The sequence below is a fragment of the Pelodiscus sinensis genome, chromosome 8 (assembly GCF_052426305.1).
Source record: "Pelodiscus sinensis isolate ZL-2025 chromosome 8, ASM5242630v1, whole genome shotgun sequence".
Lineage (NCBI taxonomy): Eukaryota > Metazoa > Chordata > Testudines > Trionychidae > Pelodiscus > Pelodiscus sinensis.
The window spans coordinates 16,772,309-16,798,283 of NC_143059.1; the positions used below are offsets into that span (position 1 = coordinate 16,772,309).

General features: G+C 41.9%; 1 protein-coding gene across 4 annotated transcripts in view; it reads right to left on the bottom strand.

Moving 5' to 3' along the window:
* The window catches only part of PARG (poly(ADP-ribose) glycohydrolase), a 140,095-nt gene that overhangs the window by 98,991 nt on the left and 15,129 nt on the right, over positions 1-25,975 (bottom strand). For 3 of the 4 annotated variants that reach the window (XM_025189658.3, XM_006112396.5, XM_075934810.2), the window contains exons 4-7: positions 23,876-24,062; positions 21,212-21,334; positions 16,701-16,784; positions 13,941-14,015 (exon numbers count right to left, since the gene is read on the bottom strand). In XM_025189658.3, the coding sequence (XP_025045443.3) occupies positions 13,941-14,015; positions 16,701-16,784; positions 21,212-21,334; positions 23,876-24,062 (469 nt within the window). The remainder of the gene's footprint in view (positions 1-13,940; positions 14,016-16,700; positions 16,785-21,211; positions 21,335-23,875; positions 24,063-25,975) is intronic. The other variant, XM_014578622.4, reaches the window with a different exon arrangement.

The following is a 25,975-nucleotide window of genomic DNA, read 5'->3' on the forward strand; positions in this document are numbered from 1 at the left end:
AAACCAGTCTCAACTGGTTCTTAATTGGCTCCCAAGTATAATGATTAGTCTGAATCCTTTGTGTCTGGAAGCCTCCAAATTGGTTCCAGGTGTTTTAATTGGCCTAATTACTCTGATTCTAGAAAGGCTCTTGCTGATTCTGTATCAGCTCTTGTTAAGTCTACATTGGGAACAGGGAGAGGACCTATTTAAGCTAAGGCTAATATATTTCCCTTTTATCACTCTCCTGTAGGCCTCCAGCCTGACCCTGACTCCACTCTGGAGTTCTGACCGCCTTTCAAGGCAGAGGTTGAGATGTCGTGGGGAGGATAAGGGGAACCTGGGCCCACCCACTACTCCGGTTCCACCCCAGGGACCCCAAGGCTGCAGCAAAAGGCAGGGCTACTGTCATGTCCCCAAATAATCCCTCCCAGCACATTTTCTTTGGTACCTGCTTGGCAGTCCTCCGCTCACCCCCACACAGCTCCTGCACACAGCACTTCCTCTTTCCCGTCCTTCACTGTTTTCCTTCCCCTTCCTTGCCTGGATGAGCCCTTTTAAAGCAGCACCACAGGCTTTAATAGGCTGCTGGTGTCTAATTAGCCAGTAGCTTCTAGCAAGTTCCAATTGACTCTAGGTACCTGCTTGATTATGCAGGACTTAGGCTTGGATTTTTTTTTTTTTAAACTCAGGGAAGAGAAAGCTGTTTACCCAAACTCCAGCATGTCTTCCCTCCACCAGTGAATGGCAGATGGCTATTAACAAATGTTAATGAAGAAAAACACATGTATTTGCAATAAAGCTGTCAGGGCTGGTCTCCATTCTGGCACTCTGAGTGAAGAAGATGGGGGCCTGCAAAAGATCCTAAATACCTTGTCTCTATGGGCTCTGCTTACAAAAAAACTCCCTAGAGTCACAGATGCACGGACTCTGGAAAATTGGCCACCACCATCAAGTGATTTTTTTTTAAAAGAACCCAGAAAAACACAAGAAGGAACACTTGAATTCCTTCCCCAAGGATACCCTACGCTCTTCTGCCACAAGAGAGCTTGAAAAAAGAAACAAAAGGCAGAACAAAAAACAAACTCTGTCGTTGATAGCTGACCTCCCAGGCTAGGCAGACGCACACACAAGACCTTCCGTTACCTTCCAGGACACAGGAATCAAATCATCGCCTTATAAAGGGAGATATTATTAACAAAACAATAAGGAATACATGATAAAGCATATCTGGTTGCTACGTGTAGGGTTACTAGGTAGACTCCCACCTCAAAATGCCAGACACACTTGATTGTGGGCCAGGAGTGGGGCGGGGCAGGCCGGGAGGAAGGGGGGCGGGAGATGGGGCTGGCGGGGGCTTGGGGGCCGTGGGGCTGGCTGGGAGGAAGGGGGGGAGCGGGAAGCAGAGCTGGGGGGGATTGGAGGCTGGGGGGGCGCTGGACGCGAGGGGGGGTGAGAAGCAGAGCTGGCGGGGGGGGAGGGGAAGAGGTGTGCAGCCACTGGCTGCAGCCAGAGTCTAACAGGCCACGTCCCTGGCAGGCACTCCCTCTAGTTGCTAGTAGAAGCCGGGCGGGGTTGGGGGGAGTGGCTAGGAGCCACTCCCCCCACCCAGCTTCTGCGCGCAACCAGAGGCTCCCAGCTGGGAGGCGAGGCCATGATTGGCTCTGGGAGCCTCTGGTTGTGTGCAGAAGCCGGGCGGGGGGACTGGCTGGGAGTCCCAGACACTGCTCTCACCCCGCCCCGCCTAGCTTTTGCACGGGGCTCCCAGCGCCAATCACGCCCCACCTCCCAGTTGCTTCCCCACCCCTGCCAGGCTTCCGTTTGGTGCCCAGCCAAAAATTCAGAAAATACCGGACATTGCACGTCTGGTATTTTCTGAATTTTTCTACTGGACAGAGGGTGCAAATACCAGACTGTCCGGTAGAAAACCAGATACCTGGCAACACTAGCTAGGTGTTACAGAGCAACTAAGAAAAGAACAGGTCAAAACACAAAAAGGAATCTTTTGGGGCTGTAGCTTAAATAAGGCGAGTGGGGGAGGGAAGGCACATGGGAATTCATACAGAGAAGTTTAACAAAACAACCAAAACAAAGAAAATTACCCTGACTGTGACTAAGCATACATTCTCCCCTTATTTACTCACAATCCCTTCATGGTCCAGTCCAATTCCATGCCCCAGATTCCTTGGGGGCATGGCAGTCCTGATTATTGCATACTGTACCCTCCATCCCTTAACGTAGAACTCACACAAACAGAAATGGCATCAGGTATGTTTATACAATTCAAATGTCAGCACTGTATCCCCACTGGTTCTTCTGGCCTCCTGCTAAACACTCTTAGGGTATGTCTACACTACCACCCTAGTTTGAACTAGGGTGGTTAATGTAGGCAACCGAAGTTGCAAATGAAGCCCGGGATTTAAATATCCCAGGCTTCATTTGCATCTTGCCGGGCGCCGCCATTTTTAAAGCCCTGGTAGTTCGGACTCCGTGCCCGCGGCTACACGCGACACGGAGTAGGTAGTTCGGATTAGGCTCTCTCCTCGTGGAAAATTTCCTGAGACACTAGGCATCAAACACAGAACCTTCCAAATCTATATAGCCAAATCCAGGGTTTAGAAACAGCCAATATGTGCCCATATACAGGCAGTCCCCGGGTTACATGGGTCCAACTTAAGTCGGACCCCTAGTTACGAACCGGGGGGGGGAGCACTTCCCCCCGGCAGACCAGGGAGACACAGAGCTAGCGCCCCCTCCCCCCCCCAGCAGACCAGGGAGACGCGTAGCGGCTTTTCTCGCCATGGAGGAAGCGGGCGGCGGGACCGCCGAGACGTGTCGCGGTCCCGCCGCCCGCGTCCTCCGCGGCGAAAAAAGCCGCTCCGCGTCTCCCTGGTCTGCTGGGGGGGGGGCGCAGCTAGTGCGCCCCCTCCCCCCCAGCAGACCAGGCTTTTCTTACCAATGCCTGGGATAGAGCAGCGGGGGGCTGCCGGGTTGGACCAAGCCAGCAGCACCCCAGCTACTCTGCCCCAGGCGTCCCCAAGTCAGCCACTGCTGAAATTGATCAGCGGCTGACTACAGGAAGCCCAAGGCAGAGCTGCTCTGCCCCGGGCTTCCTGGAATCAGCCGCTGATCAGCTTCAGCAGTGGCTGACTTGGGGACACCTGGGGTAGAGCAGCTGGGGTGCTGCCAGGTTGGTCCCCGCAGCGCCGAGGTGTGGCGCTGCGGGACCAACCCAGCAGCACCCCAGCTGCTCTGCCCCAGGCGTGTCCGATTCAGCCACTGCTGGTCGGTTTCAACAGCGGCTGAATCTGGATGCCAGTTCCGACTTACATACAAATTCAACTTAAGAACAAACCTACAGTCCCTATCTTGTACGTAACCCGGGGACTGCCTGTACCATACTGGCATCTGTCTATGTTACTACTCATGTCTTTCAGAATCACAGCTTTCTTTTAAAAGTTTTAGCCATAATTGTTGCTAAAAAGACCCATAAACATTTGAACTTAGCATAGCCAATGCAGATGTAAATTTGGAGAGAGTGTGGAACAACAAAGATGTATCAGCTGACCCCTTCGTCTCAATTCCTATGCCCAGTGGTAGTAAACCATGTTGACATTTAAATGATTTCATTCCTCACAGGAAAGAAGGTAGACCCTAGGTTGTCTCCATTTTTTTGAGTGACATCATTTTGGTTTTAAAAGGGCTATTGTGATGAACTTCTTCTGTGACCCCACAAAAAGGAGTCCATCAAAACACATGCAAACCCCACCAAGAGAAACCAAGATCAAAGAGTAAAGTAGAGCCCAGCAATCTACATAATCTAGTAAGAGCTCCATTCATTTTGATTACTCACATGGGAGAAGCTTCATTTTTGTTGATGATCTTAGAATAGTGTCACCATCACTTCCGCTCCCCACCTCAGTCTGACCCCCTAAGCCAGTTCTCCCTTCTTACCTCTTTTTCTCCACAGAAAATCAGTCTGGAACTTCATGAGTCCAAACTTTTCATTTACTATTCCATACTTAGGAATAACCTATAAAGGTTACAAATTGTTCTTTAATGGCATGTTTAAATATAAACTTTAACCCTTTCTGTTACTAAATAACGTAACACAAACATCAATCCACTCACTGTGTGCGCTTACTCAGTGCACAGAGACATTTGGAGTGTCCTGAAGGACATATATACATTGTCTGCATGTACAAAATGACAAGACTACAGCATACAACTGCTGGTGGGTGTCTCGCTTCCCACCCCCTTTGGCAGCAGCAAGAGAAGAAAGCAAAATATAATGGAGGGGGGGTCTTTTTGGTTTTTAGGTCTTTCCTTTCATCTAAGTAGAACAGGCAAGTACATTATTTAGCTGTTTATTTAGTCTGCAACAAGTTTTAGGAGTGATAACATTTATTTTTTACTACTAAAAATCGAAATTAAAACTGTAGACTTCCTTCTCATGAAAGGAAGCTGATTTGACTCCAGCCGTGAGTGTTTAACAGGCAGCTTTACTGTTAGCTTAAATACTGCAGCTATGGTTGCCCAGTTTTATACAGAGGGCAGAAGCCTCAGCTGGATACAACTCCCTTGCACAATCAGTGTAACAAGAACTTAAAACTAACTTGTGCCAACTCTTCTGCTGGTTAATTTGGCAGGGTTCCAAAGATTTCACTGAAGACTGGGTTCTGAAGCTGGAGAAAGCCTCCATTTTGTGAAATCAATGGAGTGCCGTTTGGCCCTGTTTGTATAAATATCTACTACATTTTATATAACCAAAACTAAATTTGCAAGCTGGATTTTGTTTTTACAACACTGATCACTCCAACTCTTTGTGCAGTGATACAATATCTATTTAACATTCAAAAGCTTCTCCAATCTTTCAAAGAACAGAGCATCCACAGGCAACAGAAGAGCACTTCACAAAACAGTATCAACAGCATGCTTAAACTCAAAAAGTTTAAAAAATTGTTAGAAAGTAACAAAGGACATCTTACAGCTGACCAATTTAGATGATATAACCATCTTTGTCCTCAGAGAAACAATATGAAGTGGAATGGTAAATATACACAAAAGGAAAAAAGTTACAAGAATAAACAGCACTGTTATTAAGGGACCATTTAATAAAACCCACTGATTTATCTTCATAGCCTCACTACCGAGTTATCATCATCTTGCCATGGGACTGCAACAACCCCTATCCCGGCCACATTTCCCTTTTGCATCTCCTACACTTCGCCCTTACTTTCATTGCTACTCTTTTCTATCACTTCAGAAGTTTTGCATTTCTATTCAGTGCTACCGGATTAGAGCCCACCATAAATTCCAAGCAATGAGAATTTCATTACCTAGGTGACATTATTAGCAATGATGTGTAAACAAACCACAGCTACAGATACCAGCCTCTTCGAAAACAAGAGAAAACAGTGTGTCAATGCCATGTATGTCAACAGAATTGTCCACCTGTCAGACATCGATCACAAGTAGCATCCATGTTAAGCCATCTTAACAGGAATAGGGTGCAACACTGCTTACTTATATCATTAAAAAAAGTTTCATTTTAACTTTGTTTCTTACAAAATGTTTAATGTTCCTTATTTTTGGAATGTGATTTTGCATTCACATACTAAATTACACCCAGAAAGACAGTATGTATAAAACAGAGTATGAGCTCCCTCTTGTGGAACATTTTGTCAAAACTGAAATATTTCAAGGAGACAGAGCTCCATAGGACCCGACTGCCTTAAAAACCATGGCACTCAAAGAGTGAAGGTCCAAGGAGTCAAAAAGTACCAAGAACAACAAGCAGTCCTGTGACACTTTAAAGGCTAACAAATTTATTAGGGTATTAGAGAATAATCTTTTGTGAGCTACAACTCGTTTCCTGAGATGCTGAACACTTGATATTTAAGTTGCCATAGCACAGTTCACATTTCCTAGTTTAATACAAATAATATATAGCAGTCTTAAATAGAATGCCTCAACTGTTTTAATGAGACACACACAAAGTGTAAATGTCATGCTACATTAGGTCTAGCTCATCTTATCTAATGGTTCTGATTAGCTCCCTTGTGGTTTAAACAGTCCTTTTTAATTAAATTAGACTGAGCTGTAAAATAACGAAGGCTGTACTGATTAAAAAACCCTATAATTCATGTTGGACAGAGTCCAGAAAGTGAGCATTTCCATGAAATTTTAAATCTGAATTTCAAAGCACAGAGACAAAACAAACATCAGATGGAATCTTGTAAGTATGAAATATATTTTCAGTACGGACTACATTCAACAAACATCCACAAAATTGCAGAAAACACACCTGAAGAGGTACATTTAAAGAGATACAAAAATCAACCTTAAGCATGATTCTAAGTCATACAATACGGACATATGATAACTTCGTGTTTCTTTTAAATTAGTTAGCTAGGGCTTCTGTAAAATAATCTGAAATTAAATTATAAAAATGAAGGCAATTTATTTTTGGTGAGTTGGAAAAACCTCTTACCTATACATTTTGCCAGATGGTCATGTAATACCTGCCATAACATGACAGATGTTTTATGCCTCAGTCCAATGTAATTAAAGAGAGACAAATTTACCTAACTTCTGATGTTAGTATTTCAGCCTGTTATGCTTAGATATGCAATTAGGGCTGTGCCACTGAAAAGCATTTTTGATTTTTTACAATAAATGTAAGAGAAAAAAATTATCATTCTAATTTCATCTGCAACATTTCACAATAAGATGAATCAAACAATTCCCAGCTGGACATTAGCATCCTTTGTTGATCAGCCAGGACAAAAGAGAAAATGTAATTCCAACTATACCACTTTATCCACAGACCAAATATATAATTTAACATAGGGACTACTTTTCCTTGCCCTCAAATTACAAAAAATTATTTTAGAACTGCAGCCTCCCAAAAAGAATACAACACATAAATTAGGAAAAGCATGTTATGCATGAGATTTGTTTTAGGTTTTAATGATGCCTCCACAAGTCATTACGTTATTCCTAAGAAATCCAAAGAATAAGAAAAATTCACAAAGTGAGGAAGAAAATCCTCTATTTGATATCATACAATGTTTATTCAAGTTAACAGTTCTTTAGAAGCTGTTTAATATAGAACATTATTTCAATAATGTAAATTTCACTTTCAAATGTAATAGGCATGCAAGTAATAAAATCAAAGGATTGTCACAAAACACAAGCTTCCAAAAGTACCCCGAATACGTTAGCACCAGCGACCTTCTTCCTGTAATGTATTGTCACATATTCTTATGAAAAATTGCCACATTAAGCATATTGATTCATTGAGAATATAAGTTATTAGGCAAGTGTTTTGGATTTAATTTAGTGGAACGCTACACAGGAGAGCCATAAAACAAAGCATATTAGTTTCTGCTGCTTCCAGCAGCTGGCAGAGAGGAAGACCAACATTAGCACTTAAAATGCAAAAACACACTAACTATTGCCACTTCAGCTCAGCACCATTTTCAATTTTCTAATCATAGACAGAATGATAAATTACAGTTAACACGTTCACCTTTACTTTATTCTGATAGAAATATGATTAAAACTATTACGACACACAGTCGTTTTAGCTAGATGAATACTTCCTCCCCAATTCCCTGTCACTTTCTCATGACATATGAAAGCAGTGGTAGGCAACATGCAGCCCATGAGGGTTGTAACATCCCTAGTCTTAGCCAAGTCACTTGCCAACCTCTGAACTCATTCCTACAGCCAGTTTCGCTTTCATCCCACCCTCTCGAATAACTTGTAAATAAGAGAAATCATCAATCATCACTAAAACGGTAAGTGCTAGCTCCCAAAGTCAAAAGGTTCAAACTCTGCACTTCACTCCAGCTAGCATGTTTAGGTCAATCTGCAACCATTTCCACTAAGTGCCCACTGAAACTCAGGTTTTCATTCAATAGCTCATCTATTCTGATACTGCTAAGCAAACAAAAGAAGAGATTTTGATAATTTATGGAATTTTTCAAAGTTTCCATATGCCTTATTCCAGAATTAATTTAAAAGACTTGCTATATCTAAAAATATGTGTTTTTGTTTGCAGCGTTGTTCACAGTGTTGTTGTAGTTGTGTTGGTCCCATATATTAGCATGACAAGGTGAATGAGCTAATATAATTTACTAGCCAATAGCCCGTCATAAGATGGGATTTTGCAAGGAACTTAAAAATCATAAGACGGGTGTGTCTTGGTGGGGACTGAGTGTCTCCCTGCCCCACCTCTTCGCCCTGCCCTCGGGTTTCTCCTCCACATCCTATTCCCTTTCTATCTCGATCTTCTCTCCTGAGCCACTGTTCCCCTCTCCCCCCTCCACTTCTCTCCGCCTCCTCTGCTCTCCTCCTTTTGAATCTGGAGCCCTTTTCTGACGTAAGAGACGCACGCTCGTCCAGGCCCCACCCCCTGGCCATGTATGTCACTGCCCCGCTCCCCTTCGCAGCGCTCGACTGATTTCTGCGCTGCTCAGCGGGGCCGCCGTACAGGAGCAAGCTGCACAAACGGCCGTTTGGGCTCCGCAGTCCCCATGCAGCATGGGGGTTGGCACCACTTGAGTGCGGGGTGGATCGCCCTCGCCACCGCGGTGCGAACCTGCCCCGTCATACGGCGCTCAGTGCTCCACTCCGTCTACTGATCAATGCCGTGACGCCGCTCAGAGGCAACAGAAAACGTTACAGAGGCACAGGCACGGCTCAGAGGCAACAGAGAACATTACAGCGTTACAGAGCCACAGACATTAGGCTTTTATATATAATTTATTAGTCTAACCTCTCAGAGTGATAGAAACAAGCTTTTGCATTTACTCAGATTTTCTTCAGATTTGTAAGCTCAAAAGCTTGTTTCTATCACCATGTTGGTCCATTAAAACACTCACCCTATGTCTCTGATTTTTGGGCATTCAACATTTTAAAAAAGTATGAATTCATGCATTTCCATGAGGCGATTTAGCTATTAGGGGAACGGGAAAGTTAAAAACTTTGGAAAGGGAAATTTCTCTGTTCCCTAGCTCTAGACATTTAATTTCTGAATCAGAGTATGTATTTATTTTCTTCTCCTACAATTTCTGTGATTTTCATTCTTGTTTAATATTTTAAGATACAGTATTCAAGCCTGATCTGTAACTCAGACTTTGGTACAACTTTCCTCAATTGCTGTGTTACTTTGTGTCAAACTTCCTTCTCACCTTTGGATGGATTTATACCCACTATTAGTTTATTACTTTATTATTCCTATCTTCTCCAGTGGCAGTTGATATTACTTATTGTCTCTAGACGATCTCTCAATCAGACCATCCAGTTTTTGAACTCACACATCACTTGCATGCAAACTCAGACACATTTCCAGCTGTGCAGCACCAATTTCAAACATTCCAATGTATTTTTCAATAATAATTTTAAAATATATTGGAGACTGTCACTGACCCTTTAAGAGTGAAAAGACCAGTGCATCTGCGACTGGTCAGTTGATCCAAGCTGGGCTTAAAGAAACACACTCGAGGCCATACATTTGCACAACATAGGAGGGGTCATGTTAGAATTCCTTGGAAATGAGAACTGCCAGGGATCAGGAGACTAGAAATTCCCGGAATGAAGCTATAGGTGGTTTTGGAGGAGTGGGGTAGAAGGGAAGAGGAGGCTAATGACAGGCGAGACGCAAGAGGGGTTTGATGATTGACCATCTAAAATGGAAAGCCAGAGCTAATGTCTGAGAGTAGGAGAAGGGGTTGCCTGCTGAAAAACCAGAGCCAGAGAGGATAAACATATTAACATAGCAGAAGGGTTTCTAAACTGATTTTCTGAAGAAGTGGGCTGTGCCCACGAAAGCTCATGATACCATCTCCATGTTCTGTTAGTCTGTAAAGTGCTACCAGACTATTTGCTGTTTTTTAAGTTTATCCCATACAGACTAATGTGGCTACCCCCTGAAGCTTTCTAATCAGATAGCCAAGGCCAGAGAGGGATGAAGACAAGAAAAACAGCAGAGGAAATTGCTGGTTGGAAACGAAGGCCAAAGAAGGCTGATGGAAATAGAGCAGCGGAGCAACTTACTCGATGGCCTGTCTGACATGAGAGGTTAATCGAACAGGGAAAGTGATAGATGCTTCCTGGGTTAGGCTGAACCTCCCAGCAGAGAGGCTTTGTAGGGGAGGAGGGATGTAAATTCTCCACCAGGAAGGAAAGGGTTGCATTCCTGCTGACAGGGCTGGGGTGCTGTCCTGGCAGAAGGTCAGCAGAAGACTAATGAAAAGCTCAGGCACAAACACCCTACAGTGCAATATGCGCTAAATCAGTGGCCTAGAAATCGTGATATTTTTAAAGAACTATTTACACTATGGGCAAATAACAGATGATGTTTTAGGCCTTTTGTTATGGACGAAGTTGCACTAAATTTCATAATAAACTGGCCCCAATGAGGATATCAGTGAGTAAAGCTTGTATGGAGTAGGGATGTTACGGATTAGTCAACAGAACACATATTCCTGCGCATCCAGAAATATAATCTATGCTATCATGTGCCGAAAGTGTCCGTCTGCTATGTACATTGGACAAACATCTCAGACACTTCGCCAAAGGATTAATGCCCACAAAACAGATATCAGACAAGATCACAAAGAAAAAACAGTTTCTTGCCATTTTAACCAGAAAGGACACTCTCTCAATGATTTAACCACCTGCATTCTGCTACAAAGACCTTTTACATCTGCACTTGAAAGGGAATCCTCTGAACTGTCATTCATGCTAAAATTCGACACTCTCCAAAGAGGATTGAACAAACACTTGAACTATCTTACCCATTATCAAGATAGCTTCCCCAATTATCACCTCTAATACCATTAACTCACAAACATCCCACTCTCCCCACCTCTAATATCATCAATTCACAGACACTTACCTTCCTTCCTTTCCCCCCTCCCCTGCATCCCCCTCCTGTTCTGAAACATGATTTGTCCTTTTCATATGTGTTCATTTTTTTTAATTGTATCCTTTGGTATATATGGTTGTGACTATTTTCTTCCACTATTTGATCTGAGGAAGTGGGTCTGGCCCACGAAAGCTCATCATCTAATAAACCATCTTGTTAGTCTTAGACAAAGTGCTACATTGTCCTGCATTTTGCTTATCGGATAGTCTGTCAACTAGTTGATTCCTCCCCTTGCTAGGAGATAAAGGCAGCAAAGGGGTGGGGGTACTTCCACGGCTCAGCTGTGCAGTGCTGCTCCTTTAAACGCCTAAGCACTGTGGAGCCCAGGGTCAGCTGGAGTCTCTCCAGCTGACCCCAGGTTCTGAACATCATTTCCCCAGCTGGAAATTCCATTGACTACTCAACTAGTCAATTAACTGCATTTTAATATCCCTGGTATGGAGTTGCAGAAGACTCTAATGCAGGGAAACTGAGGCTGGTAGGCTTGTTTTGCCACAGCCTGCTACTGGAGGGTAGTCCTCACAGGGTTGCCCTAGGACAGGCATTTTTCCTCCCACTTTTGTATTTTATAAGCTGTTATATTTGTTGAAATATTATATTACTTGATCATTTTACAGAGCACCTAACAGACCTAATTAAATTTCTGGTGGTGCAGCCAAGGCGCAAAGACTGAATGGTGGAAAGCCCACCCAGAGCAAGGATGCAAAACACATACACAACTACAATCACTGCTATGCTAATGGTGTAAAGCTAGCCAATGCAGCCCCAAAAGCAGATGAACCAGGAGTAGGAAAGAGCAACACCCGAGAGGCCTGAAGACAGATTAATTCAGCACCTTTTACAGACAACCTTGACATAGAGGGATCCTATGACACGTCCTGACGTAGTGCCACCACTATGTTGTCACAGAACGAAATCCTACTCCAATCTAACTGTCCATGAGAGCATGAAAGAGGTATTTATAAAGCAGACTGCTTTCTTCCATCCATCAAGTTGACCAAACGTTTTTATATACACACAGGCTACGTCTACATTGGCATGATCTTGCGCAAATACTCTTTAACGCAAGAGTTCTTGAGTTAAAGTATTTGCGCAAGAGAGCGTCTACACTGGCATGTGCCTTTGCGCAAGAGAGATGCTTTTGCGCAAGAGCATCCGTGCTAGTGTAGATGCTCTCTTGCATAAGAAAGCTCCAATGGCCATTTTAGCCATCGGGCTTTCTTGCGTGAGAAATTCATGTTGCCTGTCTACACTGGCCTCTTGCGTAAGAACAGTTGAGCAAGAGGGCTTATTCCTGAGCGGGAGCATCATAGTTCTTGCGCAAGAAGCCCTGATTTCACACATTAGAACGTCTGTGTTCTTCCGCAAGAACTCCCCGCCAGTGTAAACAGGCAGCATGTTTTTGTGCAAAAGCGGCCACTTTGGCGCAAGATCATTCCAATGTAGACACAGCCACAGTGTATGAACTTACAAAAAAGAAAACCTGCGAATTATGAAGAAAATTATGAAACAGGACTATAAAATCATGACTGGTGTGGAAAAAGTGAAGGAGAAAAAGTTGCTTGTTCCCATAACAGAAGAACTAGGAGACTCAAAATGAAATTAATAGCTAGCAGGCTTAAAACAAACAAAAAAGGAAATTTTTCTTCATGCAGCACAGTCAACCTGTAAAACTACTTGCCAGAGGATATTGTGAAGGCTAGGATTTTAATAGGGTTCAAAAGAGAGCTAGATAAATTCATGGAGATTAGGTCCATCAATGGCCATGAGCCAGGGTGGGTAGAAAAGGAGTCCCTAGCCTTTGATTGTCTGGAAATGAAAGACAGGAGAAGCATCATATGATGATTACCTGCTGTATTTATTCCCTCTAGGGCATCTAGCATTGGCCACAGTCGGCAGACCGGATATTGACCCAGTAAGGTCGTTCTTATGTTCTTAACAGCAATTATGTAAATGTACAACTACTTTTGGATACTTACCATTTCTCCTATGAAAATTTTTGTTTGTGCATGTGGTAAAAATTGGTGAACAAAAAAAGAAAATATATTTCTTTCTATTTTATGGTAAAGGAAGCACATTTCAAATTTTCTAGAATATCTTTGTAATTACTATGCAAAACCTCACAAAAAATCCATAACTTATTAAAAATTCTTCTTTATAGCTTTTAGTTTGACCAGTCAATACAAATCATATTCAGTTTCAACCATACCTGAATTGCCTAATAGTGTACTCCTTGCTAGAGATCCATCCATTATCTTTATCACCAAAACAAAGAACAAAGGTAGCCTTGTGTATTTGCCTAATACATTTATTTCTCTCCTTCCACCTTAGAATCTGTCTCCTTTTTGGAGCTCTTAAACTCAAGACAGAATAAAATAAAACATGTTGTATTTCAGTTGTTGTATTGCCTTCATCAACATGGTAACTAAGCACCTTGGAGAAATGCATTAAGCAATGTTACTAACATCTGTAATCTGTAGCTTACATCCTCCATCCACTTACCAGAAAGGAAGTCTGAAGACAGAGAAATTGCTCCCATCTTCACTAGGGTTTGTCTAAAATTTGAACTCAAGACCTCTTATATCCTAAAAGAAAAGTATACCACCACACTTACAACTAGCCTATGTGACAGAGAAACAAAGACGGATGAATGAAACTGGAGAGAAATATAAAAGTAACAGGTTTCTTTTTTCGAAAGAAACATTAAAAACACACTAGAGTTAACTGGGTAACAAATCTGGCAACCTAACAGGATGATCACAGAGTAAAGCAGTTTTTTATTGGAAATAAAAGGTTTAGGAATGCTCTAAAACTTCCAAGCTAGTACCACAAAAATCTAGAGAACACTAACCATTATAGCTACCATTGCCAAGGAAATAATATTACATTAAGGCTGGTTATAAAAATGGGCAGCTGGTGAGTTTTGATAGAAGGAAAAATGAAACAAAATGTAAAAAATATATAGTAAATACAGCCCGAATTCATTGAATTATCTTTTACATTTTCAAGTAAATTTTCTTACCTTATCACAGAAGTCAGTAAGAGCGGTAAAGTCCCATTTCTTGGTATAAGCAACATTGTATCTCAATATAGCCTCCTGGAAGAACACAGTAACACAAACATACAAAAACAAAACAAAACAAAAAACACTTTAAAAAAACCCACTTGGAGAACACATACTGGAATCTAGTATATATTTTAAAGAGTTTGTGCAAAATAAAGTCATATTTTGCAATTACTTACTGATACTAAATTTTGCATAAACAATCTTGCCACTTAAATAAGCCAAATGCACTGCTTTTTACACTGAAATGTGCTGGCTGAAAGGTTTAAATAATGTTTTTGTTTTTCATCCAAAAAAGGTCATAATTATTATAATTACAGTTCATAACAAATATTTGCTAACAAAATTGAAATCAAGTGGCCTATTCAACTGCCATTTCAGTGCAAAGAAAATGTTTACGGTTACAAATCACAAACTAATTCAAATTAGTTATGGAAAGAGTAATGGAAGCTTTACAAGTTTCAGATTCAAATTTATTATGTATGGTAATTATTCAGTAAAATGAATAATGTTTGAAGTTGAAATCCTACACATTTAAAACTGTTATTTTACTTCCCTTTTGCTAGCACATTAAATAAAAAATTCTATTACCCATAGAAAAGTTCAAGAAATTAAATATAAGTGTCATCTACACAAAATGACTTTGCCTGGTCAATGATGCCTCACCTGCTAGTAATACTACAGATCCTTGGAAGGCATATGATAAACTTCAGTGAAGTTAAATCTTTTTTGAGGAAACACCACCATCTACTGGCAAAAGCTGTCAGTACACAACAGATTTGCTCTCTCAAGCCTGACCTGCAGACTTTATATAAGCAAAACAACCCCTTTGTAGCTGAATCACAACCATGACACAACCCCTTTGTAGTTGTAATCACAACCATGACACAGTTAAGCAGAACAACTAAAGAAAAAATATAAGTTCAAGGACTACACAATCTTACTAAAATAATTCCAAGGAAAGCAATTTTAGTTCTTAATTTACAATACTCTGTGTGTGTATATTTGACTTTCTCTAACATTTTCTTTTTGTCTAATCTAACTCACTTTTTTTTTCTAGCAAAGAACCATGTTTTAGAACATCAATTTTACACTGCTTCAAGAAATCGGTCAGCTTCAAAACACAAGCTAGGAATTGTTGACACAAAATAATTCAATAGTTGATGTGTCATCCATGAAACAAAGAAAAAGAACATTTTCTTTAGTTATCATAGGGCATAAAGGCTTTTAATTTTTTTTAAAAGGTGTAAAGCCTTACCAGCAGCCTGAATTCTTGTGAAATAGAAAGAGAGGCAGGCATTCCTGATGGCCTCGAGTTGCAACAAATTGATGTGGAAACTGGTTTTCTAAGTTCTCCATTTGCCCTGAGGCATGAAAGCACTGAGATGAGTTCCCCATACGGACAGTGATAAATTTGTTGCTAAAGTTGAGATAACTGAGGGACAGAAGAGAATGCCCATGCAGATTTGAACTGATCTTTCCACTAATCCGGTCCAAGGTATTTGGCTGGAGAATAGGTCATTCTGAACTAGCCTTGAACACAGCAAAGGCCTAGCATGGCATTATCAGTCACAAAAGTGCAAACTGCCATATGTCACAGGAGTGACGACAGTTCCTTCTCGTATTCAAGGACTTGCCTGAATGGTTCATACTACACTTGACAAGGCTATAAACCCTTCTAAGGAAGCATAGGTCCTTGCTGTTGACAAATCCAAAGAAGCCCTTATATTCTTTCTGAGACTTAATGGGGATTTCTTTACATTTAGCTCAAAACCCATTTAGCTTAGAAAAGAGCAAGGACCAGTTGGATGGAAGACAGCACTGCTTCATAAGAAATGCCCTTGAGTAGCCAGTCATAAAGATACCTGAAGACCAGGATTTCCTCCTGTTAGAAGTAGGCAACCACTACCACCAGGACCCTGGAGAACAGACTCCAGGTGGAGGCGAGACTGAAAGGAAACATTCTGTTTGCAAACTATCCAGACCTTTAGTAAATCGTAGATTTTTTTGAGTGAAGAGTATATTGTCATATGAAAACAGGCATCTTGCAGGTTAAGAGCTAAAACCCAATCCCCTTTTTCCAGTGAAGTAATTATAGTTGTCAGAATCACCATACTTAACTTCTTAGGCTTTACAAAATTGTTTAGTAGTCTTAGATCTAAAATATCAGTTTCCACCCTCCATCCTTCTTGCAGTACCTCAGGGTCATCATTACCAGCAGCAAATTATCACTGTAGATGTAGAGATGTGGGAGATAGTCCAATGAGTCAGTATACCCTGGAAGCTGCTTTTTTGAATAAATCCCTGATTTCAGCTTGCTTACTTGTCTTCTGTCTCTTTTGCATAAAAGTAGAGTGCAGAATATCCAACTGCATAACATACTGGGCAGTATACTGGTTCCAATTAACAGACTTGAGGGATATCAGAAATACTAATTAATTGATCTTTCTGGTAAATGGACTGCCAGAAAAGAGAGCTTTTTCCATATATTTTCCCAGTATCTTTATTTTATGCATTTGATAGTAAATTTTGCAGAAGGAGTTTTCCATTTCCCCTTACATAGTCACTTTCTTCTCTTGCTTATGTAGGTCCATCCCTCAGCACAGAAAAAAAGAAAAGAAAACCAGGATTGGCAAGGGCACTCCTAGACAAATATAGTACCTGAATCTACTCATAACTCATTTTAACATTAACTTCATTTGGAATTGTTGGCCTTACCTTCAAATCATGTGAGCTAGTGAACTTGTTAAGCAGTGCAGTCTGGATTAGCTCCCATCGGCTTCCAGCAGTCCTATCACCATTCTTTAAAAAAAATAATTTTTTAAAAAATTAACAAAGCAAAGAAAGCCAATAAAATCATATTCAAGCCAAAAAGCATGAAACAATGTTATATTCAGTGACATCAACTGTAGAGGGGAGAAAAGGAAAGAGGCACTATTGGTCTACTTTTAGGAAGAACTGTGCTTTGAGCAATTATGTGATTTACTAATTATTGTCTCAAATAACACTTCATTTTCTTTTAAAAATATTTTTAATTGGGGCATTTAAAAAAAACTGTATAGAAAGATCTCTCCTTCATGCTGACTGCACTCTTTCCTATATTGCCCCATCAGCCATAAATAACCCATAAATGGTCCATAATGCAGGCAATGGTTGATCAAAAGCATGATTAGAAGAGATCACTACTGAAGGGAGTTTAATAGCTGAAGTGTGATTGACTTCATCTTTTAAGTCTGCCTTTAGACCCAAAGGTTGGACATCTATGAACAGGTAGCAAAAGTGCCTCATTTGCTCTTAACTACCAAAATCGTTTAAACTGGTGACGACGAAGTCCCTAAGTGAGCCAAGGCCCAAATCACGTACAGCTTTACTGACTATAAACACTGTTAATCATACCCAGAATCAGAAGGAAAGACCATACAATTAACAAAAACTGATACTCTATTCACGTTATACTAAACAAAGAAAGGTGGTATGATCAAAACAAATCAGAGAAAAAATTGCTAGTGAAGATTTAGAGCAGGGGTGGCCAACCCGCGGCTCGCGAGCAGCATGCAGCTCACGAAGAAAAAAAAACTGCGGTTCCTAATGGAACCGGGACGGAACCCAGAACCGCTCAGGTCAGCCACTGTCACGGCCAGGCTGCTGTGAACCGCATGCATGCTCGTGGCCCCCAGTGCACTGCATCATATCCTGCACATGCAGGCCAGGTCACACACAGAGTCCCAGCCTGCACGTGATAGCAGCCAGCTGCTCAGCACAGGCAGCAGCTCCGGGTGTGGTGGCAGCGACGGCTCCGAGACCTGGGCATAAGATTAGTGGGGAAAGGGGATTGGGTTAGAGCGAGGAGGAGAGGTGTCTGGCTCTGGGGAGGGCGAGAAGAGGAAGGTTGGGGGGGGGGGGTGCGCTCGGAGTGCTGGCCACTCAGCGCATGCACCCCAGAGCTTGGAGCGAGATGTGCGGCTGTAGCGGCGGTGACTCCAGGACCCTAGAATTAGGTTAGAGTGGGAGGGTGGGGGTGCCTGGCTCTAGTCTGGGGTAGGGGAAGGGATGGGGATTGGATCCGGGGGGCAGTGGAGGGAAAGCGGGGTGCACACAGCGTCCCAGCCAGCACCTCTCAAGGCGGCTGCTCAGCACACGCGCCCCAGCGCGTGGAGGAAGATGCGTGTGGCTGTAGTGGTCGCTCCGCCTCCAGGACCCAAGAATTAGGTTGGGGGGGTGAAGAGGGGTACTGGTATAGAGGGGAGCCAGTGCCTGGCTCTGGGGAGGGAAGGGGACTGGGTTGGAGGCGTGCGCGCCTGGCTCTGGGAAAGGGGATTGGGTTGGGGGTGTGTGCACTGGGGTCTGGAGAAGGCGATTGGGTTGGGGGGGGGGGGGGCCTGGCTCTCGGGAAAGGGGAGGGGGACTGGGGGGGGGGGGGGGAGTGCCTGGCTCTGCAGAAGGGGAGGGAGACTGGGTTGGGGAGGTGTGTGCCTGGCTTTGGGGAAGGGGATTGGATTGGGTGGAGGTGTGCCTGACTGAGGAAGGGGGAAGGGGAGGGGGACTGTGTGTGGGGGGGTGTGCCTGGCTCTGGGGAAGGGGAGGGGTTAGAGAGGGGGGGGGGAGTGCCTGGGGGAGGGGAGGGGAGGGGAGGGGAGGGGAGGGGAGGGGAAGAAAAAAGCAGCCAAGCGCACTTCCGGAGACCCAGGATCCCCAGGTACTGGCTCCAGCTGTGTCTGTCCCCTCCTCCTGGCCAGACCCCGCCCCCCCCTCTAACCCAATCCCCCTCCCCTTCTCCAGAGCCAGGCACACCCCCGAGTACCCTGCCCCAGCACCCTGTCCCTTTCCCCTACCAACACAGTTGTGGCCATGTCAGTGAGGCCTGAGGGTTTTTGGAGCGGTTGTTTTTTTGCATCTCACTTGTGTGGCCCCGACTGATTTTTCTGTGTGTCAGTGACCCCGACTCAAAACAAGTTTCCCGCTCCTCTCATAAAAAAAGACAATACTGAAACATTGTGTGTTTGACATAATATTTTATTTAAAAATGAAGCCAGGCCAATAAACCCCCATCTGGTCGCAGCATCATAACAATCCTGCACCCCTCCAAGGCCCCAAACCTGAGCCTATCATACACTGGAACACCCTGTTCTGAGCCTCTCACATCCCCAAACTCCTGCACCCCCACATCCCCCAGTCTTCTGCCACAACACTCCTGCACCATCCACACACTGCAAATCTGTGTCCTGAGCCCATCATACTCCCAGCCTAGACCCCAGCCCAAACTCCTGCACCCTCACAGCCACAAACCTGCGGCTTGCTCAACACCCCAGCCCACCACCTGACCCCAACACTCCAGCCTGGAGCACCCTCCCTGAGCCAGCATCCTCTTCTCTACTTCCTCCGGCACCCAAATTCCCTCCCAGAGCTTGCACCTCTCACTCCTTCCCAGTGCTTTTTTGGAGAGCCACAATAGCAGGGGAGACAGTGTGAAGAGCTGGGGCAAAGTTGTTGAGCAGAAGAAAAAAAAAAAGCAGCCATGCCTTAGGATGGATGTACCAGCACCTATTTCCCCCCCTGCACGGTGCCTTACGCCCCCTCTCCCCAAACATCTTTGCCCCGGCTCTTCATGCTGTCTCCACTGCTATTGTGGCTCTTCATCTGGAATGGGTTTGCCACCCCTGATTTAGACCATCTGGAAAGAAAGGTGAGAAGAGAGAGGGTTATAATTAGCATGGTAAGAGATGATCAAGACTTGAACATGGGTTTCAGAAATGAGGATAAAGTGGGTTTTTCATGACAACATAATATGGCCAGTGTTCTAAAATCTACACCAAAAAAAGGTCACTTTTCACACTCAGAATAGTAATTTAAAAATTCACATTTCAAACAAAGGGGTTTACAAAATCTCTAATTTTTGCACGTATTCAAATTAAGGCATATCATCTAAAAAGCTTAAAAGATACTGGGAAAAACTCCCGAGCTTACTCTACACAAACACAGGCAATTTTTAAGGATGGTAGGAGATTTCTTGACAAGACAGTTTACCTCTTCAGAGTCATGCTAATGGTCTTGCCTAAGTGGCACCATACAGTGTTCATGAATCCTTTTCCAATAAAGCATCAACTCACTAGTTATTATTTTATTACTTTTCCAGCTTCATAAAAAAATACCACATAGCTGAGAAAGTCAAAAAAGTCTGTAGTCTGTTAAAGTATGTGGCAGCTGTCAAGAGGCAACAGAATTTGGTCTCCACAAGGGGACACAGGTCCATCTCTAAAAATGTTTACCTAAAACTAAAAAGTCTTTCAGTCACCTGTCTTCCAAGTGGTAATATGATACTCAAGCCAAAAAAAATCTTTAATCTAGCAAAACTAAGCCATTTATGGGTTAGCCAGTAGCACATTAACGGAGGAAAAGAATATACACTTAAAAATTGTACATGATTAAGTTACAGTTTGTCATTCAACATTCAATCTCATTCTGCAAAAGCATAATGGTCACCTCCAACAGGATCAAGTCTTCTTTTTTCCATGCCCAATCTGCCCCTTACCCTTCTTCCCTACCACGTATAGCAGGGCTAATCAACTTTGGAAGCACCAGGGCCCGCAATGAAACTCACAGCACATGTCAAAGGCCAAGGCCGCAAATTAAGTGTGGTTGCATATACATACAAATATATATGCAAATATATGCAAACAGCTTATTCCACACTGAAGGGCATGAATACAAAGATTAAGGCAGACTACACAATATGCAGGCGCCATTTAAGTCAGTTCTGCCATTAATAAAATGCAATATTTACCCAATTTCCACCCATATGACATCACTTTGAAAGAGCGATGACAGTCCAGAAATTTCACTACTAAAGCACATATTAACAGAAGACCATTATATTGACTATGTTTTTGTTTTGGCTCCCACTCGCGGGCTGCACGTTGAGCCCTGTGTAAATCCAAACCACACCGTGGGCTGCAAACAAATGGGCCACGGGCCAAATGCATGTTGAATAGCCCTGTTGCATAGTGTTCATCACACAAATGACTATATGAATTATTGGCTGGTAGAAGTGCTCTCTTCTTTTGTATGAAGCTTAGCAACCAGACCAGATAAACCAATATTCCAATTCAGTATGGCAAACTGAGTATCTAAAACTATAGTAGAAGGCACAGTCATAGCTCCTCATAATATCACTCTGGTTTTTATTGCCCAAACTTTCTGTGGTATTTGTAAGGAAATATTTTGTTTCTTACCTCATCTTCTACAGGGTATAAATTTTGTTCTGAACAGGGCATTTTAACATGCTTATTGTCCCACAAATCTTTATAATGAGTTGGAAAAGGTTTGGGCACCTCTCCTTCCCTCAACAGATCTACCTGCAACAGAGAATAGAAAGGAAATTCATGCTGTGCAAAGTGCTTGTGAAAGCTATATAAACAATAAACAGAAATCCTTTAAGTAGTGAGCCAAATTTTGGCCGCAGATCCTTTTTCACACATTCCAGCAAGCTTAATGCCATTTGTATCCAAACATCTAAGAACAAGCATTGGCCCATATTATATACTCTTAGACTTAACTACATACATGCCTATGTAATACTGCTCTTGCCTAGACTGTCTGAGGAAGGAACTCAGGATCTCTGGGTCTAAGAGTACAGGCTTGAGCTAAAATACCTGGTGAACTAGGCCAACAGTAGTGGTCTCAAACTTCTGTACGTAATCTAGCCACCAGAAAGGGTCGAAAAGCGCACTGTGCTGGTGAGGGTTACACTTGATTTCAGTGTAAGGACTTATTTTGGTAGAGTAGACACTTTCATTCTAAGATAGTAGTTTTCAAGGTATTTATATAATATTTTCTGAAACGGTTTCACTTTGGGCTATAGGAGTATACTTCCCCATTTAAGAGACAAACTGGAGTCTACAACCAAGACAACCAGAGTGTAATAAAAGAGGCCCCCTACCTATCTCAGGGAATGGCAATTTAAACAGGAACACGAAGATGAGCAGGAAGAATGGATCTAGAAATCAGACCTTCTGCAAAGGACAAGAGTCTCGCTCACACCCTAGGGAGCCATTCCATCCAGAAGATTTCTTTGTAGACTTTTAGCTTGGGAATTCTGAAACGGACTTCAGGTAAAGGCCTATGAATTGCTGTTACAAATACTCCTTTCCTAAGACAATACTAAAGGGGCGTATACATATGCTGTTTCAGCTAACCTTTGCCTAGATTCTTCAGGGTGTATCTAGACTACTGAGGTTTTTTTTTGGAAAAAGTGGCCTTTTTTCAAAAAAAAAAAAACAAAACTTCATCTGCATCTAGACTGCCACCGTGTTTTTGAAATTAAATCGAAAGAACATGGCAGTTTTTTCGACATTGTTAAACCTACTTTTACCAGGAAGAACATCTTTTTTCAAAAGTGTGTTAAAAAATGCCTTTTTTTCGAAAGAGCAAACAGGGCTTTTTTGAAAGAGAGCATCCAGATTGCCTGGGTGCTCTCTTTCTCAAAAGTGGATCTCTTTTTCAAAACCCTTGTGGCTGTCTAGACAATCTCTTTCGAAAGAGGCTTGTAGTCTAGACGTACCCTCATAGTGGACTCACTGGTGGACTCAGTCGAAAACACTAAGGCAGAGTGTATCTGCCGCATATATCCAGGCACAAAAGCAGCAAACAGGGAAAGCACACATTTTTACACACATTTTTACTCATTTTTACACACAGCCCAAAACTGGATTTCTTTAAAAAAAATTATAATTTTATTTGGCATCTTTTGAACCATTAGAATACATAAAATTATCATCATACTTTTATAAAATGTGTTATATGCTGTTCTGCTTTCTACTAACTCAACATGGATAGGTGTTTTTTTTTAAACTCCAGACATAACACATTCATAATTCTCAATGCTGATATTACTGGATGAGGTTCTGTGGCCTGTTATGCTGGATGTCAGAGTATGGGACTGTAATGGTTCCTTCTAGACTAACATTCTATGAAAATAAAGTGTGATCATTTGAACTTTTAGTGCACTATGAAATAAATATAATACATGCAATCATTTTAAAGGTCCCCCCCAACCCAAAAAGATTTAAAAACACCCTCAAATCTATTCTAAGCCATTATGGCTGGAAATTTACAAAAAAGTCAGATAATTATGGTTCCAAATAAAGCCATAATTATGTGCGTGAATAACACTATTATTGCACATAGTAATGACTAGTTGTGGATGCAATGGGAACACACCTTTAAAATGCCTGACTTTTAGATAGTAAATTCTGTTTATATTGCTTTAGCAGTTCAATACCACATGCCTTTTAAGCAACACGTAAGTTCAATAAATATGAGTGTACTGAGAATTAATGCAATTTTTAGATGCACTTTTGTTACATGCTGCCAGTTTTTTTATCATATATTTCACATTAACAATTATTTTACTGTGTATTACTTGGAAGAGACAAACACGTGCCAGGATTAGTATGGGATGCAAGGCTAAAATTCCTTCGGACTCCTCTTTACTAATTCCCTTATCTTTTACATGTTGATTCCAAAATGGAGAATTTTGAAAACAGAAAACATTGACAAATTCTGACTACAGCTATAACATACTGCAGCTCCCAAAACTCAGAAGTCAAATGGGAAGGCACAAACCTATCAAGAAAAGTTTGTTAAATAAGCAGCAGAATCAAAATCTTAATATTATTTCTGGATCATATTCAGCCAAACTATAAGACCTCTGTATCACAGAAGGCGAGTTGTTTTTCTGCATATTGGATACTTTAGTTAGCTTTCCATGGAAAGTCAAAAGTTTCCACAACCAAGTAAGGCTGCAAAACTAATAAATGGCAGCATCAATCTTATGCCATCTAACATCAATTTAATAATACAGTTGTGTTTTCAAATAATATTCTGAATTATCATACTCTGATGGTCACTGTATGATTGGTTGATGGTCTCAAATGAGGAAGATGAGCCCCACAAATAGGCATTCTCCTCATCTCTTCAATAGGTGTCCCAAACCATTTCTTATTACTTGGAAGTGAAGGTGGGATATATTTAGGAATCTTCCTTCCTGGCCTTTGGTATCTGAATTCACATGATTCTTTCCTGCTGTTTAAAACAAAAAGATGAAGCACATCTTATTTACTATGAAAATATACATGCTTAGCTGTAGAGTTTAATATTAGGTTTCAAACTAAATTTGTCACTTAAGCAGTTTTCTTTCTAAAATCCTTTTTAAATGCATCCAAAGCACAGCAAAAAAATGAATCCAGAAACACTTCATTTTCAGCAACATGCATAATTTCCGTGGAGTTTTATTGCATGCTCAACAGCAGAAAAGCCATCCTCAAAACTGCTCCAAATATCGTAACTTTAATATACAACCAAAATACTGTCTGAATGCTCTCCAAAAAAGTTTATCAAGGCAGAGGCTCGGACAGCATTCAAACAGAAGTAGAGCTGAGTATTTTCAAGTGCTTGAGCATTCACAGTTGCTATTAAAGTTTATGGGATCTGGAAATGCTTTTACATTTCAAAATCCAACTTTGCCTTCCCCTTACGTAGTCATTTACAGGTAACGAGTCACATCCATTTTGCACATGCATAAATGACTACACAAGATATAGGGCAATGGTGAACTGAGCCTAACACACAAGCAAAGATTATGGAAACAAGCCCAAATTTTGTTTAGTTACACTGGCATTACTTCAGACTTCCACAGTTAATTTAGAGCAATAATTTGACTATTTCTTGAAGATGGCTGGGGTTAAACTAACCAAAGAGCCTCCAGAAACCAGACTGGTTTTGGTGATCAGTTCATTATTTATTAATTCAATTCCCAGAAGTCTGTCTGATGCCCAACGGATGCAAGAGACAGACTCATAAAGCTTTGTTTTAATCTACATTTACTAATATTATGCTATAATAAATATGTACAATATGTACATTAATTTATGTAGAAATTCCCCTTGTGCAAGACTCATTTGTTATGGTAATCTCTGCCAGGCTATACACTGAAACACAGACTATGCAGAGGTCTCTGTGCTAATATAGTTCATATAAAACCAACAATTGTAATAGGTGGGAGGCAATTTATTCCATGTTCTCATTCATTACCAGCCACTGAGGCTAAAAAAATTCCAATTTGAACTTTCTTCAGAAGTAAAAAGATCACCATAATAATTTTGACCAACTATATTACTAATTTCTTCTGTTAAACTACACCTTACAAAATTGTCACACATCCATTCTTCAGGTGGAATTTGATTAACTAGTAACTTGGACCAAAGGCTATAGAAATTGCAGAAGTTTGAGAAACCCCTAACAATAAGGATATGTCTACACTGAGAGGAACCATAAAACAGAAGCTGTGACTCAACTTTAAGTATAATATATACCATGAGGTACACTATAATAAAAGTACACACACATAATTGTTAGATACATACTAAAGAGCCAAATTAGAAAGCAAAGTCTTCAATTATATTACTCAGTAATATGTCAGTAGATGCCAGGTATTCTGTTTCCACAGAATAGACATAGCATACAATACTTTAGTAAAGCAAGGTTACTATTGCTTAAAAAAAATTAAGACCAACGTCATTAAAAACTTACATTTCTACTTTCACTAAGGATGTTAAAGAGCAGTTGTCTGGCTAATTGTGTAGTCGATACAATTTGTGTTGACTATGCAATTAGTCGATACGGGAGACAGCTCTACAAAGCTGCAACGGGGGTTACACCAGACTGCTATCCCTCTGCATTTTAAATGTAGTAAGAACCACTGGGCTCTTGCCACATTTCAAATGCAGGGCCGCAGTGCGGGTAGCTCCTGGAGCCAGTGAGAGCCAGGACTGAGTCCTGCCACCCACTCTGCATTTTAAATATAGTAATAGCCCAGGAGCTCTTACCATGTTTAAAATGCAGAGGTGCAGCGCTCCCAGACTGGCAGAAGCCCACAGTGCTCGGTCCTGGCTTGCACCAGATCCAGCAGACCCTGTTCACAGTAGCCCGAGCAGGCC